The following is a 21,125-nucleotide window of genomic DNA, read 5'->3' on the forward strand; positions in this document are numbered from 1 at the left end:
ACCTGTCTCTCACCCTCTTATACAGACAACAGTCAAATAGGATGTGAGCCAGGTCCTCTACCTCTGCTGCTCTGCAAATGCAGAGACGCTCATTGTACGGTATAGCATGAAATCTCCCATATCTGACCATTGTATCAAGCTGTTCAAATCTCGCTCTCGTAAATATCTCCCTAAGATGTTTTGGGAGTTGTAATTTCAAATAACTGTCCACTTGAAAAGTACATTTGTATTTACTCAGCCATTTCAGGTTACCCACCTTACTAAGGATAGCTATATCAGTTTGTGCTTCTATATCCTTAATTCTTTGGGCAACTCTTTTTTTAGATTGTTCTCCTGTTACGCAAGAAACAGGAAGGCCACAGCTTCTTACAAAATTTGTTAGTTTGGTGATCCAGGAGATTTGTGATTGCAGTTTTATTTGCTCTAGTAGGCATAATTTGGGGAGTCTATCAGTCTCCATTTCATTAACTTTGCACCAGTAGTTATAAGCTCTAATTTTAGATAATGCCTGAATTGTATGAATTCCCAATTCAGCTCTAACTGCTGCAGCAGATGTTCTTGGATCTACACCCAAAATACATCTCAGATGCTGGGACTGTGTTTGTTCTAAAGCTGTGGTTGAATAAAGACCCCAAATTTCTGCTCCAAACAAGAGCATTGTCGTAACCTTAGCCTTATAAACTTTGAGTAGTGGAGCTAGGGACCCTGGGTAACTATGGTTCTTTAGTTTGAGCAATAAATTCAAACGGGCTTTTGCTCTAAATGTACTTCGTTGATGATGGCAGACCCAAGATCCAGTCTTGGAAAAAGTTACTCCCAAATATACAAAGGTATTAACCTGCTCAATTGGTTCACCATCTAATTGCCACTTATGTCTCTGATGGTTTCTTCCAAACACCATTATTTTCGATTTGGATTTGCTAATAATTAGGGAGTTATCCTGGCAATAAGAGCTGAATCTTCTTAATAGCCTACGTAATCCTACTTGTGAGTATGATAATAAAATCAACCTGGTAATAGTAATCAATATCATTTATTAAATATGGCTGGGGAACTGTTTTGTGGAACAATGTCCATGCATTGTTCCAAATGGCAAAGAAATGGTTTCTATTCAATGTTTGATGTTATGACACATAATTCTCTCTGCATCAAGTATATCATATCTTTAGGTGAAGATTTCATTTGCAGTACAAAAACATTTGCAGCTACAATGTGAAGCTGGAGTTAGCAGTTAAGAGGAACAAATGTGATTGCTTGAAAATAGCAGGCAACAATCTCATTTTCCCCCTTCCCCCTTCAAAAATTATGAGATAACTCAAATTGCTGCACATAACTTTCCAGTCTATGTGTTAATTAGTTGATTTGTGAGAAAGATTGAGCTGGATGCCCTTTAAATGTATGTTACCTCAGAGCTCAATTCTCTCCACTCTCTTATTCAACATGAGGCCACTGAATAGGTCATCCATTGTGTCAGGGTCAGGGTGACCAGCCTATGGATATACTCTATTATAAATCTCATCCCTGGGCTGACCAAGTTATGCTATTGAAGTTTACTTCCTGGAGGCAGTGAAGGTTTGAATGGGAAGAAAGTCAGAGTCAACACAGTGCCTTCCATTCCCACTCAACAGCCAATCCAGAAGGATATCATGGTCAATGATATTGAAAGCCACTGAGAAATCAAGAGGTACTAGATGGAGGCATCACCTCATCCTGGCTCTGTCAAAAGACATCAATATCTGATGTATGAAACGGGTCCAGATACTCTATTTCCTGCAGGATCCTTTGTAACTGTTTCCAGGGAATCATGGAACGCACACTTAAAGGCATTCCGGGTGTTTGCCCTTATTTTGATGATGTACTTATTGCTGGAGAATCCACAGAGGTGTTAGCTAGCGGGCTCAGAGCTGTCCTACAGAGACTGCGTGAAGCAGGCCTCAAATTAAAAAAAGGGTAAATGTAGTATTGGGGTTTCTTCAACTGAATTTCTGGGATTTCGAATTGATGCTAACGGTATTCACCCTGCTGAATCCAAAGTGAAGGCCATTCAATTGGCACCTAGCCCTAAATCCAAAGAAGAGCTACAAGAATTCTTGGGTCTCTTCAACTTCTACCATGAGTTTCTGCCTAACAAGGCCGCATTGGCAGAGCCCCTCCACAGGCTCTTAGATAAAAAAGCTCCATGGAAATGGACCAGCATTCACGAGAAAAGTTTCCAGGACCTAAAGGCACTGTTGTCAGTTAAATCTACTGTAACTCATTTTAGGGAGTCTAAACCAGTCTGTTTAGCATGTGATGCATCTCCTTATGGGGTGGGGGCAGTCTTGAGTCATTTAGAAAAGAATGGAACACAAGTCCCTATTGCATTTTATTCAAGGACACTGTCCTCTGCTGAGCATAACTATGCTCAAATTGACAAAGAGGCCTTAGCCATTGTTGCTGGAATTAAAAAATTCCATGACTATTTATATGGCAGGGACTTCACGGTCTTCACAGATCACAAACCACTGCTGGGACTCTTTACAACAGACAAACAAACACCCCACATACTTTCCCCAAGAATGTTGAGATGGTCTATTTTTCTATCTGCCTACACGTTTAAGCTGGTTCACAAACCCGACAAAGAAATGGGCCATGCAGATGGCCTGAGCAGACTCCCACTGCCACTAACGGAACCAGATCCGGCCCCAGCGGCCAGAATCCTGTCTATTCAGGATTTGTCAGAATTTTCCCTCCACACTGGGGACATAGCTGCAGAAACAGCTACTGATAAAACACTTAGTAGAGTGCTTTCATGGGTGCATAAAGGGTGGTTAGATAAAAGCCCAGGCTCTGAGTTCCAGAGTTACTTTATTAGAAGACATGAGCTATCAGCTCACAAGGGTTGCATTCTATGGGGGAACAGGATCATAATTCCCACTTCACTGAGAGATAGAGTTTACAGTCACTACATGAAGGCCATCCAGGCATTGTCAGAACGAAAGCTTTAGCAAGAAGCTACCTTTGGTGGCCAGGCCTAGACAAGGCCATTGAAGCACAGGTGCATGGATGTTATACATGCCAGCAATCAAGGCCTGAAATGCCACACGCTCCAGTTCACAGGTGGGAGGAAACGCACACTCCCTGGTCTACAATTCACATAGACTTCGCTGGGCCCTTTCAGGGACAGCTCTTCATCATAGTGGTGGACAGCCATTCTAAATGGCTTGAAGTAATCCCGGTTGCAAACATGACTACTGCTAGGACCATCCATGTGCTGAGAAAACTACCCGGATGCAGGCATATAACAATGCACAAATTCTTGCTCTTTTAAAATCACTTCCCCATTTATTATGGGCATTGACCTTATAAACCCAAATGGCTGATCAGGAGAATGAAATAATGTTCCTTTCTCACTCAAATTTATTAATCTAAAAATACCATATAAGCCTCTGAGAGATAGGTACATTATTGAGATCAGAAATTAAGCAGCCCCAAGTTCTGAAAAGATCTGTATTTCTTCATAAGTCAGGCTATGTTTGGTTCCATATACAGAAAACTTAGCAGAATGGTTGATATCCATGTCATTCATAAATTATTACTTCCAGAGAATATCCTTGTAGCCATTCAGGGAAATTATTCTGGTTTTTTTTTTTTGTTTTTTTGGCAAACAACACTTTGGTATCTGTGAAATTAAAGCAACATAAAAATATCTGCTTGGAGCCCAGAAAAGAATCTTAGTTCCGGATGTGGATAATCAAAATATGTTTCACTCTATCCCCCCCTTCTATTGCATATAGAAACATAGGAAACTAATGGAGGGAAAGACCTAGTCTGCTCTTTGAGGTTTTATTTATTTATTTATTTTAAAAAAATTCTTTTAATATCTTTTCTTAACCCTCACCGCCATCTTCATGTCAATCTCTGCTATACTTTATAAGTTTGGTCATCCATAATATCTAGTTTCTCCAAGATTTTTTTTTCTCTTCTGCAGTATTTTTGACTTTGAAAGAGAGTGCTAGTTAATATCTTTATTGAGTTATGATGATACAACTGATATGGTGGTGACATAGTACTTTCTAGCTTGGATCTAGTTGTCTAATGATGATTGGTTGGCAGTAAGTCATTTTCAGAAAATGAATTCTTAGCATCAAATAAATCTTTTAGAAGACGCCAGATTTTTTTTTTGGTGTGGAAGTGCTCTGTTTTGAAATCCATACTGTTTACTGACATAAAACATTTTGCAATATATGAAATCATGGATCATTAGTAGAGTTCAAAGCACGCAGCAGAGCTTGATTCAAATGGATATTATAAAGTGTCATCCTTGACTTTACTTTGGTAATTTGGAAAGCGGACACATTTGTCACAAGCAGCTTTGGCAGTTGCCCATCCTGTTTTTATTCCAAATCAAGGAGGAAGTAAATAAATAAATAGCAGTTATCAAATGTACAAATAAATAAGGAAATGAGACCTGTAGCTTCATGCCCTGCCTTTGACTATATTGTGCAGTGCCTGTTTTATTCTTACATTTGTATTCTGTCTTCCTTTGGGATCTCACCAATAAAGTTCATTCCTTTGCTTGAATTATCAGTGGAGCAACCCTGTGAGCTCTGTGCCTGAAGGCGGACTTCAGCCTGAGCTTCCTTAGTCCCAGTTCAACTTTTATCACTACCCCAGAAATGATTACATCTGGAATAATCCATGTTCAAACCCAAGCGCAAAGGGTTTGATATGCAAAACCATTCCATAAAGAAGAATGTAAAAGTGGCAAAATGTTGTGTTTCTTGTACTAACCATCCGCTGCTTTTGTTTTGGAGCACTTATCTTGGGGACCCAGCATTTTAGTTAGGACTTCTGAGATAAGAGATACACTTTCCTAAAGAATCCCTTTTGTGTTATGGAAAACTTCCTTTGTAAAAGATCACACTCATCTATATGCCTTTTCTTACAAATGTTCAGAGACGCAACTGAGGTTGCATTTTGAAATCAGGGCTTTAGACTTCACACACCTTTGTGCAGTGTGGCTAATTGGATTTGCTAAATAACAATCACAAGTTGGTATAAGTATAGTATAATTCTAATAGCTGCAAATTATTAATATTTCGCGATAGCCCCAATAAGTATCCCTTCTCTCCTGCGAAGAGTTGCAACTTTTTGTTGCTTTTCAACTTTTTAGTATCATTTTTGTCATTCAGGAGTTGGACAAGATTGATCTGCCAGTTGGCCTTAAACTGCAGATATAAAATATGATGAAATGGTTTCCATGGCTTTGTTTCAATTATTTGTTTATTTAATTTAAATATTTAATTATTTCAATTATTTATTTGGAAGTCTCTAGACCAGTTCAGTCTTTTACTGAAACTGGGCCATCATATACTTTTGCACCAGGAAGGCAATAGGAAGTCCAAGCATGGGAGAAAATGCCTACTACACAATGCTGGCTTTGGCTTATGCAAGCAATGTAAAACACAAAAACACAAACATTTAAAAAAGGTGATGGAAAGTTGCTAAACCATAACATACTTAGCATACAAGGTGAAATAGCACTTCTCCTACTCTGTTAAGCATGGTAAATGAAGATTTAGTTGTATCTTATGAGTTGAAGACTTAGTGCAACTTTTTTCCTTGATTTCTCCTTGAAAATCATCATCAACAACAAAATCACAGAGCTGAATTGTCATCACATCGCAGTCATGTTGGGAGCAGCAAGGTGCTTCCATGTTGAAAGCATTAGCCAATGACATCACGTTGCCTCATGTCTCCAACAGGAGATGGAATGAAGGACAGGAGCTCACCACAGCCCACGCAGCATTCAGGTCTTGAACACGGGCTTGCTAACTTCCAATCCAGTGTTCTAACCATGCACCTGAATTTTCATTACTTGTCACAATAAGTGATGTAGTGGCATCCCCATTTAATAATTTTGTGCAACCATGTCCTACATGATAGTAGATTTTCCACTACTATAATATAACGTTGAAGTGAGTTCTTGACATATAAATTGTGCTACAAAGTTGGTGGAGGATTATTCCTGATAAAGAGAGGAATCTTTTTTTTCAAAATGTCTTAAGTCTGCTGAATCAAGGACTTCTATTTTCTTTTTAAAAAAAATCTAAAGTGCTTTATTTGAGGTGGAGGTAAAGAATTTGAGCATATTTTTCCAAGGCAAAGATGAAAATAAATTACAGCTAATATTTATCTTTGATCCTGTACTAATTGCATTTCCTTATTTCATTAAATAATTGATTTAAAATAATTTAATTATATTAATTTAATCATGGCTATCATTTTACATGGTAAACATGCTAGTACATTTTGTAGATTGAAGACAAGCCTGATAAAATTACTATATGTTTAGTTGAGCAAATAGCCTAATTCCTTTCTGCATATTTCAGAACTTTTTGAATCTAATTATTATTAATTTGAAAAGTAATCAAATCAAATTTTAATCACATTAGTTAGATTTCTAACTAATTTTGTGAGACTTACCTATATCAAATTATTTAACTATCTATATCTATATTAGAAAAAAGAAGAAAGTAATGTATAAGTTTATCTAGAAGCTCAGCTGTCAAAACCCAAATCTATTTACCTTTCCTTTTGTCACCACTTGGGCTGAAAGGGGAAAGAAAAGGGAAGGGAAGGGAAGGGAAGGGAAGGGAGGAATTCTGATGCTCTTTGCCAGTTTCCCACAAGGAACATCAATGGGGAAGCTAGCAGAAGGCCGGAAATTGCTCCTACTGCTACTGCTTTTTTTGCCCACCGACAATCATTTCATTCCGTTGTTTGGATAAGGAAATACAGAATCTCTGAAATGATTGTGTAGTAGTGTTAAAGAACTACTATACCACCTGTCATGATTTCAGAGATATTTCCCTACCTAAACTCCCTCAAACAGACAAAATATACAACTGTTATGGCCCTAACAGTGGCATCCACTGGGAAGTGAAGTCCTGTCCTATATTTATGATGATTAAGTGCTTTTTTGTGTATTTTTCCATCTTCTACTCAGATTTATTCACCTATGTATCTTCCTCCATAGGAAGAAAAGGTAGTGTGAATAACGAATGTAAGTTGATATATACTAGAAAGGGGAAAGAAAGTGCTTCTTCTTGACCACTTTTCCTTCAACAGAACACATAAAACGATGTAGGAAAACAACTCAGAAGTCTGCCACTTATAGTTTAGTCTGATCTTCAGTGCAAATAGTTCTTCCCACCATAGTTCACAGATTTAGCCAATAGTTATTGACCAGTATTTCAATTATGTCCCATCCCAAGCAATCCTTGTGAACCTCCTTAAACAAAGCAAGGGCAGAAAGCCTTCCTTATAGGCTAGATGTTCGTATTTCAGGTTCTGCCGGAAGTGACTTTTATGTGAGCATAGTTTAAATACTATACTGGAATTCATAGATAGGAAAAACTTCAGCTATTCAAATTGTCAGTAAATGTTATTCATGAGAAAACTCTCTGATTCTGATAGCTCTATTTGGCACATTTATTTGGCCAAGTATGATTAGACACTCAAGGAATTTGTCTCTGGTGCAGAAGCTCTCAGTATAAATGCAAAGAAACTGAATAATGATAATCATCATGACAATAGTAATAATAATAGTGGGGAGTAAGAAGTATGATAATGAGAATAAATAATAATGCTACAGGTATGCTACTTGGGTAAATACACATAGACATTAGACAGCACTGAGAATTAGGTGTTCAGCACAGTAATGGTCTGGGGGGGGGGAGAAAATCTGTCTCTGTGTCTAGTTGTTTTGGCTTGCTATGCCCTATATAGCACCATCTACAAACTGTGTATAATATTGAATATTTAACACAATAAAGTCAAATAATGTATCCTAGTGTAAGAGATAATGATTCTTGTAATTTAGAACATGCCTATCAATTGCATATTAATAATTTTCATCCAAAAAACTGCATGTGAACAAGCTGTAGGAAGGAAGTCTGTTTGTCAAAGATATTTTTTTTCTGTTTAACCTTTACCTTTCTGCTGATTTTTTTCTTAGTTACAAAAACCACTGGATATATATTGATTTAAAAAAATCTACCCATGCATATAGAATGAGCCCCAAATACACTCTTTTATAGGAGTCTGCTCCATGCATCTGACAGAGGACTCTGATCCCAAAGTCCCATATAGTGATTCATAGCTTTCATAATACCTACAAAATAACAACACAATTGCCAATACTGCTGTTGAAAATGTTTAGTTTCAGGCTACTGTTGCTGTACATCACAGCAACAGTTTTATAGCTACATTTGTGGTTTATAAATACAATACACTAGGTGTTCTTTAGCTGTTCTGTAAAAAAAAGGATTGACACAACTCTTCAATTTTCATTTATAAGCTGAAATGTCAACACGTAGAATATCTTACAATCCTGATATATAGTGTATTCAATTAAATTTGAACATGGGACTGCAAAGAATGACAAATAAATCTCTGCAGTGCATATGAAACTGAAAATCAATATACCAGTAAATTAATTACCCCAATGTTGTACCGTAGATGAAATAATTCATTTTTATGAGGGAGCCACTATTATATCCAACATTATAATATATGCATTTTTCATTTTATAAACACCCTTCCTTCCTTCCTTCCTTCCTTCCTTCCTTCCTTCCTTCCTTCCTTCCTTCCTTCCTTCCTTCCTTCCCACTACGCAGAACGATGGTAGTAATTATACTCAATGGTTAACTATACCATTTTACAATGCAGTAAATGCAGTAAAAATACAATCAGATATAGTCAAATATCCAAAATATTTATTTTTTAAATAATACAATACAATAAGATAAAATAAAGCATCAATAACAATAACAAACCAATGGTATCAATTTATCCTCCCCAATTTCCTCTAAATAATCCAGTTTTTAAAAACTTATGGAAAACCAAGAATGAGGGAGGCATATTTAATTTCCACCACCAATTCAGATAAATACAGAGTAAAACATATGAACTCAGTTTAGATAACTTTAAAATATTTTAAATAATATTATATAAAAACAATATAAAAAACCTAATTTTTATTTTAAAAATTTCTTCTACAGATTCCTCTAAATAGAATATTAACAAAATTCATATTGCATAGGCTTGGAACTTTTCCATCTTTTTGGCTGGGATTTCTGTGAGCTGTTGTCCCAATATACTTGAAGGCTTCTAAGTAAATAAAGTTGGTATAATAAATGGAGGCTTGTAAATCAAGGTCCAGCCAGATTGTCTGCAGCTTTTGCAAGTATAGAGGGGAGACGTCTACCTAAACATACACATAATCTCCCCCAAATATACTATCTAAGAACACAAGAACAGTAATCAGCTCAGATTTTACATTCTTAGCCATCATGTTTTTACTTTTAAAAATTAACTATTTGTAAGACTTCAATTTATTTAAACAATTCAGAATATAGAAGGAATGAACTGCAGTCCAATTTCACCCTTTTTTGGAAATAGGAATTCTAAAAACAACCATTTTAAAATTCATTTATAAATATATAATAACAATTACAACAGTCTATAAATAAGTAGAACAAAACCTTCAGCAGGTATTTATTTTCGATTCTGACACCTGGATTTTTTTAAAAATTTCCTTCTGATCTTATCGATGGAATTGTCTGGTTGATCCTTCAGAAGATTCCCCTGGGGCTAGTTGATCTGGAAATAAAATGGAGGGAAAGCGGAATTTAAAATATTGAATCTTCTGCATCATACAGTATCTCTAGTTGTTATTTCTAGCAAGTCCACATGGAGAATGTGGCTCAACATTTTACTTGTATTTATATTATCTCTAAACAATCATCATTTAATGATCACAATTGGGACTGGCAATTTGGTAATTAAGTAAAGTGGTTGCTAAGTGAAATCATGGCTGTGCATATGATCTTACTTCAGCTTACTTCTGCTTTTACAGATCTGAGATTTTAAAGGTGAAGATTGATAGGAAAGTTACTTTTTCTTTCTGTTGTAACTGCAAACAGTTGCTAAACAAGTACTACCTGTAACTATACTTTCCTTATAGGTAGTCCTCAGTTCATTTACTGACCGTTCAAAGTTACAACATCACTGGAAAAAGTGACTTATGACCGTTTTTCACATTTACGACCGTTGCAGCATATCCATGGTCAAAATTTGGATGCCTGGCCACTGGTTCATATTTATGATGGTTGCAGTGTCCTGAGATCATGTCATCACTTTTTACGACTTTCTGACAAGCAAAGTCCATGGGGAAGCCAGATTCATTTAACAACCATTTTACTAACTGAACAACTGGAGCAATTCACTTAAAAATTGTGGCAAGAAAGATCATACAATGGGGCAAAATTCACTTAACACATTCTCATTGAGAAACTTCAATTAGGAAATGCTGGGGGAACAAAATTGTAGGAGATGACCAGGCTGAGGCTGAGGGAGGGGTCAAGTGCGTCATCAGTCTTCTTAGTTCCCACAAGAATTTAGTCCACCTTGAATTTCATTGACTCTTCATCAATTTGCTTTGACAGTTGTTAATTCAGATTCTTCTAGAGAATATTAAAATACAATAAACCTATATTCATTTGAACCTCTCTGGCTCCTGATTTCTTACACTTGATTTTGTTTATCATATTTTATGAACAATACAGCAACATCATGTGGCTTTTTTGTTTCTCATATGAAATCAATAATGATTGGAGGGTTTTGGGTTTTTAAAATTGTTAGTTAATATGTGCAAGTAGGAAAAATTAGGAATAAAATATTGTATAATAAGGTTTGTCTTGAATAATCTATTGTGTGCAACACATTTTCTTACTGCCTAAAAGAAAAGTTCAGGTATTACAAATAATATAAAGTGACTGTAAAAATAACTGATCTAAACATGTGCATACAAAAGTCCTGCTGACCCCTGAAAATGTGTAGGGTTCTATTTAATCATACCTGCAATTTGACCAATTGCTCCATGCAGAATGGCTGTTATAATGATCCCGGGATCGAATTAAGCACCTGATACCAGGAAACCGACACTGTTTCATGGTAATGGTCATGATGTTTCCATGTTGAAGTAATGATGAATGATCAACTTCACAAATCTGAGAATAAAATTACAATTTCCATTTAATGAATTGTAAATACATTTACCAAGTACACGAATCTAAAAAGCACTGAGTTTCCAGAAAGAATGTGTCAATTCCCCTAAATCAAGATAGGATGGGGATATTGAATTCAATTCAGTTCAGTTCTTATCACATATGTGTCCTGTCCTTGTTTTGGGAGTAAAAAAAAAGACAGTTATAAATCCCTCCTTGTTCTGTTTTCATAACAAATCTATTAGGTTAAGTTGAGAGAATGTGATTGGTCCAACTAGAGGGTTCTATGATCACTTGGGGATTTGAGCCTAGGTCTCCTTGATCTTAGCTCAATACCTTAATCAGTAGACCCATCTGCTTGCTAGAGATGATATTTCCATATTTTCATTATTCCCATTAAAATATCTGAAAAGTGCTAAAACTAATTCATGAGATTAATATCAGGCAATAGAAATGGAATCATTGACATTTCACAACCTTCCATGTTCAGAGGCAATGTCTTCTGCTCTGGAGCAGATGAATAAAGATCACTGTCTTTCAAGTGTTCCAGATGTATCTATAGTTTACAGGAAAGCAACAGGAAGCAGCATTCTTAAAAAACTGGATCCTTGATTTAATCCAGAAAATACATTTTGGAATGCTGCTCTAGGCCATTGTATGGCAAAACAACTATACACAGAGGCAATTACCTTGTGTCATCATTCTGCTGAACACCTTATTCTCACAGTAATGTCTTATGTCTAAATATATTTACCTATGTTGTATGGCTGTATTGTTATTATTATTCTTCTCATTTTCTTTACTATCCCATCTTATTGGTATCATTATTATGATTATGATTACTTTATTGCTTTGCATGCACACTAAAAGCTCTTGCACTGGATACATATTCCTTGTGTGCCTAATAACACTAGGTCAATAAAGTATTCTAGTTCTATTAATGCACCAAAAATATATAAGATAAAACAGGTAGACAACTTGATACTCATCATAGATTTTGAGTTACTTCATCCTCAGCCAATTTGATTAAATTTCAATGTTTCAGAGAATTGTATCCAAACTTCTATAGGACAGTCCAAACTTCTATAGGACAGCATATTTGTCTACACCAGGTTGTCTGCTTCTAGTTCATCAACTATCTTATTTCCTGTTCTCATTATTATCATAGTTCTGCAACTGTATGTCTTGAAATATCTTCAAAGAAAGTACATGTGCTTAAAAAAATTACCTTTTCACTTTTGTTATCGAAAACCATTTTGATCTGGTAAGTAAGGCCAAAATAAGAAACTGGGGTGCTCCAGGTTGCAGGATGTAACAAAATCAATGTGCCATTTCTGGTAACCTGGCACTGAGAAATATCCGGCTTTACTGCATGAGACAAGTAAATGAATATTATATGTAACTGTATCTATTTTAGATAGACTTTTACATTATTACATATTGTTAACATTTATCTGAGCTCTAAATGAGCTCAGAAGGTTCACACTTATTTTAAGGCTGTGATGTAATTGCATATTACTTACTGGCTCTTTTGTTATGGGAGAAAATAGCAGGAACCAACTCAAAGTAAATATTCCAGAATAAGAAAGGTCTGTGTTCTATAGGTCAAAGTTCTTCTTGTGTTGATATATAAGTTTCCTTGAAGCCTATAGTTTTGCATGAAAATCTGGGTAGCCTATATCAGAATTAACACATCTCTAGATGTTCTAGAGCAGTGACGGTGAACCTTTTACAGACCGAGTGCCCAAACTGCAACCCAAAATCCATTTATGTATCATCGTGTGCCGGGTGGGCGTGGCCCATTGGGTGGGTGTGGCCCTTTGGTTAGGCATGGCTGCGGTGGTAACGGCAGACTGGGTGGGACTAAAAAGTTCAATCAATCAATTCCAATTTTGCAAGATTTTTTTTTCCGAGAAGTTGAAATTGATTGATTGATTGAACCTTTTTTTTCGCATACGGCGGTGGAGGTCTAAAGCGAAAAGGTTTTATAAAACCCAGCTGAAGGGCTAGGACTGGGGCGACGGCATGCATGCCCACAGAGAGGACTCTGTGTGCCACCTCTGGCACCTGTGCCATAGGTTCGCCACCACAGTTCTAGAGTCTAGACTACAATTCCCAGAAGCACCAGCATGGCTAATGATCAGATTAAGGGACCTAGAGTCCAGTACATTCAGAGGGAGCTCATCCAGCTTACTTACTGTGCTTAAAAATTTATGTTCTTTGATCATCATAAGTGTAAGTGTAAATGGTGTCAGATCTCTGAAAAATTAGCCAGGTGGTCTGGGTGCTCACCTTGGCATGTTTTAAAAAGATCAGGGCAAACCTGTTTAGTACCTAATAGGAGACTAATTGGAATTCCCTTGGCTAGGGAAAAGAAAGGCAATAGCAAATCACTTCCAGACAATTATCAAGAAGCTATCTGAATGTGATCATGAAGTTATAGAAGACAAACACAATTTGCGAGAGACTTGGATTTAAACTATGTGGGGGGAAAAACAAAAACACACACAAAAAACACTGTTAGCCTGATGGGCAGGAAGGTTTTCAAATACAAACATTGTCCCTGAAATTAGATTACTATTAGGCAATCATGATTTGGATAAGTGCATTGTATATTCTTGTCCTGGGGATTGTTTTGATTTTTTTATTTCCTCTCAGAAAGATTTATGGACAAGCTTATGTTGTCATCTGCTGTCCATATTATATATTGCAGCCAAAAGGAGAAATTATTTTTGTACATGGAAATTGGTATTTTTTTTGTTCTCTCAGCCTGTTGAATTGACAAAATGAAATATTTTATATGACTTACAAATGTCCTTGATGAAGAAAATTCCACTATGTTTTTCATAGACAAATACGTCCATCAAGAAAACATGAAGAAACACCACAATTGGTTCATACTCCTCAGTGTATGAACAGGGATTTTCTCTTCTGCAGGAAGCTGAATATTTTGTATTTGTTTTCTCAGGATTAATGTCACAAATTACTGTTCCTGATCCAGACCTGCATTTAAAACCAAGATCCAATTGAGCAAGGATTTCTACCTATTCTTTTTTTAAAAAAATCCTGACTAATTCTCAGGTTTAAAACATCAGTAATAAGAATAATTAAATACAGACGTCAGGAAATATGTTCTAGAAGATTACCCGTATTATTGTTAGTAAACAGAATTCTCTCCTGGGATAACAGCATTTAATAGCTCTATCTTATAATTGGTTTTCAAGGATTAGATAATTTTACCAGTAGATAAAGACTCTGCCTTGTAATAATCATGAACATTCACCTTGCCCTAGCTTAGACAATATGACAAGCCCAGTGCTATGAGCTATCACATTATTGGCTCAGTCATCTCTTAAAGAACATTTCATATATAACGCTTTACTATGTATTCTACTTCATTAACAAATTTGATTTGATTAGAGCTTAATTAGGACCATTCTAACGTACATAAGCCAGGGACCTTCGAACTTGGCGCTTTTATGACTTGTGGACTTCAGCTCCCAGAATTCCTCAGGCAGCGTGCCTGGCTGAGGAATTCTGGGAGTTGAAGTGACAAGTCATAAAAGGGCCAAGTTTGAAGACCCCTGACATAAGCAACCATTCCTAATTTTAATGAAGTTTCAAAAAGCTGAAAATCATACTATGACATCGACATGCTGCAAAGTTGTTGCACTGCAGCATCACATGAAAATACTTAAGAGGCAGAGTTTATGTCACTGTTCAGGCTTCATAACTTGTCCCTCCTTCACAAACAACTCTCTGTTCAGGGTATTTGCAAGATGCATATAATTCATATATCCGTGCCTGATTCTTGACCTTCCTTTTAACCTGCAGTGGGTTAGGACACTGAGCTTGTCGATCAGAAGGTCGGCAGTTTGGCGGGTCGAATCCCGAGTGTCGCGTAACAGAGTGAGCGCCTGTTACTCGTCCCAGCTTCTGCCCACCTAGCAGTTTGAAAGCACGTAAAAATGCAAGTAGAAAAATAGGGACCACTACGGTAGGAAGGTAACAGCGTTCCGTGCGCCTTTGGTGTCCAGTCATGCTGGCCACATGACCACGGAGACGTCCTCGGACAAGCGCTGGCTCTTTGGCTTTGAAACGGAGATGAGCACCGGCCCCTAGAGTCGGAAATGACTAGCACGCATGTGCGGGGGAACCTTTACCTTTACCTTTTAATGATTATATGATATAATATAATATATAATACAATGTAATAATAAATTAAATGACTTACTTCATTTGATTTTCATATTCAACCCGAAATTTCAGGTTTGAATTTTGACTCTGTACTTTCCAAAAGCATGTGAAATTCCCTGAATAATTATTTGCTTCACAGTAGAAATAGGCCTTTTTCTCTGGATCTAGAGGGGAAAAAATAAAATGGCCTTAAAACACAATATGTTTCAGAGCATGCTAGTAACTATTTGTAATTTATGATTTAATGCAAGGCATTTTCAGGCCACTGAAAGCATAAAAAATGTAGGAACTTATTTTGCGAATATAAATAAGTAAATTATATTATGGTACAATGTACACAATAATTCTGATACACACACACACACACAAAGAATTCTCAAGTTTGTTTCTGAATATTCATGCTATTCTCTCTTTCCAATCATCTGAATTCTGTTTTGTTTATTTATTTATTTATTAAATTTATACACTTTTCCCCACTGTCTCTGCAAAGGCAGGAAGAAGCGTGGCCACACCTTACTCTTGTTGGTGATATTTTTTTTCTTTATTTACAATAGAAATATCATTACCAGTCCAAACAATATTCCAAAATACATTCTTAGTTAGGAAAAATCCTTCCCATTCCCAATCCTTAACGCTATTCCCTTTCCACAAATAAATAAAGAAATGTAAAACAAACTTGCTATTTGTGTATTGAGAAATAGGTTGTGTTTGTTCATGTGAAGGAAGCAGTGGGGGAGTTAATCCTCTCCATTCTCTTCCTCCAGAGAAGAAAAACTGCTTCTCTCTTTCCAGAAAGGAAGAAGTGATTTTTTGAGAGAGAGAGAGAGAGAGAGAGAGAGGTAGGAAGATTGACAAAAGGGCATGGGCATTTTAGGACAGGGCTTTCTGTCTCTGAAGTTCTGCCCATGATATCATAGCATCCAATTCTGGATCTGCACCCCGCATTTAGGATTCTTGTGCTACCAAATCCTAGTGAAAATGATCTGTAAGTAACGGCTTATTAATGGATAGCTTTGGGGTTCTACAGGGACGCGGTGGCTCAGTGGGTTAGGACGCTGAGCCTGTCGATCAGAAGGTCGGCAGTTTGGTGGGTCGAATCCCAAGTGCCGCATAACAGAGTGAGCGCCTGTTACTCATCCCAGCTTCTGCCAACCTAGCAGTTCGAAAGCACATAAAAAGGCAAGTAGAAAAATAGGGACCACTCCGGTGGGAAGGTAACAGTGTTCCGTGCGCCTTTGGCGTCTAGTCATGCCGGCCACATGACCACAGAGACGTCCTCGGACAAGCACTGGCTCTTCGGCTTTGAAACGTAGATGAGCACCGGCCCCTAGAGTCGGAAATGACTATCACGCATGTGCGGGGAAACCTTTACCTTTACCTCGGGGTTCTACAAGGTATACAGAGCATCTGCTTCCTTAGCTAACACTGTTGGATTAAATATATAGTTTTGGGGACCTCAATTCTTATGCTGAAGCTGTTTGCTAACTTTGTCACAGCTTGATAACAGCTATCAAGTCCATATAGCTGTCCCTGAACATCTTAATTTGGGGAATATCCACATACCAGGTTATTGTGAGTATGGGTCATGGATCAGATCTATGGGGCAAGAAAAGACAATATCATCTGCTACTTCTCCTTTCTTTATACTGCCACTTTTTTTTTTAATGTTGACCAACGCATTGTTCAAATGCTAGAATGTTTCTTTCTTTTCTTTTTTTTTACCATGCTGGACTATTTAGGAGTCAGAGTGATACCCGTATGCCTTATAAATAGTAGCAAAACTGATCAAATGATATATCAATGAATGTGGGGGTGGGGGGTGAAGAAAGAAAAAAGAAAAAAGCATTAAAGTAGTTGATTCTGGGAAAGAAAAATATCCTAAAGAAATAATTCTCAGGTTTTGCACAACTGATTTTTTTTTGCACATCTGACAAATGTTATTAGTGGAACATCATTGGTAATAACAACCGCAACATTGATTTTGGAGCCCAGCAGGAAAAACAGAAGAAAGGAACATTTACTTTAAACCTGATTGCTGTACCTGCATACTGATGCTTTAACTTTGTTAACGTTGTATTGCATTTTTCAAAATGTAATATGAATGGGAGCATGTCTAGTTAGAGAAAAAGGTATGGCGTAACAGCTGTGGAATTGTCCAGCATCCTGATCTGTACAGAATTTTCTTGAGGTGGCTTAGATCAGTCAGCATGAGAATGGGGCAGGAGCATTTTAAGAATGCAGTATGGTAGTACCCTTAGTCAAGTAAGTGGGTTAGAGCAGGGGTGTCAAACTCACAATGTCACGTGACGTGTTGCGACATATCACAAGTTTTTTTCCCCCATTGCCGGCAATGGGGTGGGTGCGGTTTCGCCATGACACATCCAGCTCATGGGCCAGCAGTTTGACACCCCTGGCAATCTGGTTCACCTGTAATCATTGGATGCCTTCATTTTGAAATTTAGCTCTCTCAATTTATTCAACTCTGTAGAAGTACTAGGAAATCTATCTGATTGTTTGATGGAATCTGAAAAATTCCTGGATACTTTTAGGGCATTTCTGGATAACATTTTGTGATTTTCTGCTAAATCACTTCAGGTCCCTGAAAGAGTTGGAACTGCTGGACTAACTTTCACCTACAGGGTCTCTAAACTGAGAAAGAACTGCTAGAAGCACTTCATAGTATTAAGTGCTCAAAAATATCTTTATGGGTCTCAGCACAGAAAGATCTTATAGGAAAGAAACAGAAGCTAAAGAGAAATGGTTAACCTAACGAAAGTTGTTTGAACTAAGAATGTGGAGAATATAAGATGAATTCAAGAGAACAATTGGTTGTATGGGGATTTAGTTTTTACTACATTTTTTATGCACAACTAAGAGAAAGATTGAAGATAAATAAAAAGGCATTTAAAATCAAGCACTGAAAGACAGAATTTGAAACTGAATTATGTAAAAAACAACATAGAAGTAATTGCCCCAAATCTTGCTGAAATTTAAAATGAAAGATGAACAAGTGAAAAAAGTGCATGGTAAAATGGCTAAGAATTTTGAATATAACATATTGCTTGAATAGTAGGAAAACACGTGGTTGAGTGGACTGAAATGTATATTATGCTATAATTTAAAAGAGAATAATATTTACATTACTTTTATCTTCTTAAAATTCTTCAATAAAATATTTTGAAAAGCCCAAACTGTACACAGTATCTACACTGCTCAGAGGCTTACCTTTCTTGAGAATTGGTTCATCTATTTCTCCTTTTTCATTCTTCTTTGTAATATAAACAGCATCGGAACTGAGAAGCTCGTGTGTGGTGTTACTCCAACAGGTATAATTGCCAGCATCTGGAGTCTCTTTGACTCTTATTGTCAAAGTCCTGCCATTTCCTACCCATTTCAGGTCTCTCTTCCAATAAACTGATCCATGCTGACTTCCAGATGTCTCGCAGTTGAGTATCAATTCTTTAGCAAGGGCTGAATTATCTGAAGACCACCAGGATTCTACAAAGTGCTCTGAACATTGCAAAATCATTAAGTTGTAAAATGCTAAAAGAACAGGAAATGGTCAACCAGCTGGTTCATCTAGAGCCCAGTGCATATGGCTTGAAAAGGCTAACATATTCTTACATTACAGCAGTTTAAAAAGTAAAGATTTTGGAAAAGAGTAAACAAAAATACCACATTCAAATCAAAACAATGCTCATCTTTAAGCAGCTGTCATAGTGAATTCATGCAAGAGAAGTTGTGGAGTTTGGGTAAGGGTCTGTTTCTATCTCTGGCCAGCAAGAAAACTTGGCATAGATACACAGATTAATATTTAATATCCCCTATATTGGAGATACATCTAGCAGAAGGAGGTACGTCCAACAGGACCTAGAAGGACCTTTTTTGTGGTGGCTTCTTCTCTATAGAACATCCCCACAGAAGTAAGATTGGCACCAAATTTGACACTCTTTCATAAGACCCTGAAGACCTGGTTTTGCCAACAGGCCTGAGGGGTTTGGAGTGGGATGGAAGCCATCACATGAGTTGATTGATTGATTGTTATCATTAGGGAATTGGGAGGTTATTGGGGGTTTTTTAATATTAGGTTTTTATCTTTATAAGTTGCCCAGAGTCACTGAAAGTGAATTGAGTGGCCATATACATTTTCTTAAATATGTAAATAAATATTTAATTTCCATGCACATCTGTTATGTCATAACATTTTTTGCTTTTGGTATAGAGTTACAAATAACTGACAGCATAGACACCATATTCCTGATCATTTAGTACAGTTTCATTTCTGTCTTGAAACTTTGTGGAACAGAATGTTCTATTCAACACTGGCAATATGCCTACAAGTGATGCTTGTAGTTATTCATTGTAAAATACGTTACTGGCACAGACTTAGTTTGGGTTTGAATACTGAAACTCCTGAATCCTTAATTAATTATTGACTTCTCTAACATAGGAAGTAAACTGTTTTACTGAAAAGTTTGAGCAGAAGTAAGCATTATTAAAAGCCAAGGCGGCGCAGTGGTTACAATGCAGTGCTGCATCTACTTCTGCTGACTCCTGGCTGCCAGCAGTTCGGCAGTTTTGAGTCTCACTGGCTCAAGGTTGAATCAGCCTTCCATCCATCCAAGGTCAGTAAAATGAGGACCCAGATTGTTGGGGGCAATAGGCTGATTCTGTAAACCACTTAGAAAGGTCTGCGAAAGCCCAAGGAGTGGTATATAAGTCTCAGTACTATAGCTATTGCTATTATGACTTTAAATCAATTGTTACACAATGATAATTTTGACTTTTCCCCCAGTTTCAAATTGAACTTGCCGTTCTCAAGATCTGGCTCTTCCACTAGAACAGGACTGGGATAGAGCAAGGTCAGGGTAGATGGGAAATGTGGTTGTGCCATTGTTGATGGTTTTATATATATAAGATGGATAGCTATGTAAATGTTATAAATACGTAAAATACATAAAGAGGCATATTGATGTAAGCAATGTCACCATTTGGAATGATCGGCCAGTGAAATACTCCCTCTGATGCACTGTATCAATTTGTTTTGCTAAGGATTTTAAGGTTTATAAAATGTTACACGGTAAAGATTTATTAAAAATAAATCTTTGGAATTGTGCTTGAAGTGCTCTAGGGCCAGTGCAGCCTAACTATACACAGTGTTAATGTGAAGTTGTAGTTATGGTTTTGGTGAAGAAGACCCTTATTAAAGTCTGTTCTATAGTAATGGATGCTTACTAGTGACTTCAGGCCATTTTCATACCAAATTATCTGAATTGTTGTGGAGAAAAATTGGAGGAAGTGTACGGTGTATGTCATTTTAAATTCCTGGACAAAAAATGGATTCTATATCAAGTAATTAATACTTTGCAATTTACTACAAAATTTCGTTCAAAAACTCAGTGACATACCATTTGGTCTTATTTCTTGTGTTGCTTCTCTGTGAGCAACCAAAGTCAGTGTAAACATCAGGATAAATACAACAAATGTCATCTGTAAGGAAAAATAAATAAATAAAAGTAAAAACTAGAAAAGTCAACTCTATATATGATTGCACCTATCATTATTAAAGAGGCTTCCATATTTATAAATGAAGGGTACAGAAGTTTCATGGATTTACTTATATTGTGAATTATCTTCATGTGTTTCTTATGAATTAAGATCTTACCTGCAAAGTATATTCTTGATACGAGTAGTAATCTTTAATAAAGTAATCCCATTTACAATCATGGCAAGAAGCAAGCAGAGCCTTAAGTCCTACTACCATTTTCATGGCTGATACACCCAGCCTATAGAAGATGTAAGTTGCTAACAACAAGGGTTAAACTATGCCATGGAAACTATATAATTTAGAGTTGCATCAAGCAAGTTAGACTA

At 36.8% G+C, this 21,125-nt stretch overlaps 1 protein-coding gene across 1 annotated transcript; it reads right to left on the bottom strand.

The window, feature by feature from the left end:
* Positions 1–8,040: 8,040 nt before the first annotated feature.
* Positions 8,041–20,741, bottom strand: LOC310634843 (interleukin-12 subunit beta-like; the record flags this gene model as incomplete). The annotated part of the gene is made up of 7 exons (XM_083353380.1): positions 8,041–8,158; positions 10,906–11,057; positions 12,283–12,422; positions 13,864–14,057; positions 15,289–15,415; positions 18,477–18,761; positions 20,660–20,741. The coding sequence occupies 7 exons, from the start codon at positions 20,739–20,741 to the stop codon at positions 8,041–8,043; spliced, it is 1,098 nt and encodes a 365-aa protein (XP_083209506.1).
* Between the last annotated feature and the right edge of the window lie 384 nt (positions 20,742–21,125).

This window comes from Vipera ursinii (assembly GCF_947247035.1).
Source record: "Vipera ursinii genome assembly, chromosome: 2".
NCBI lineage: Eukaryota > Metazoa > Chordata > Lepidosauria > Squamata > Viperidae > Vipera > Vipera ursinii.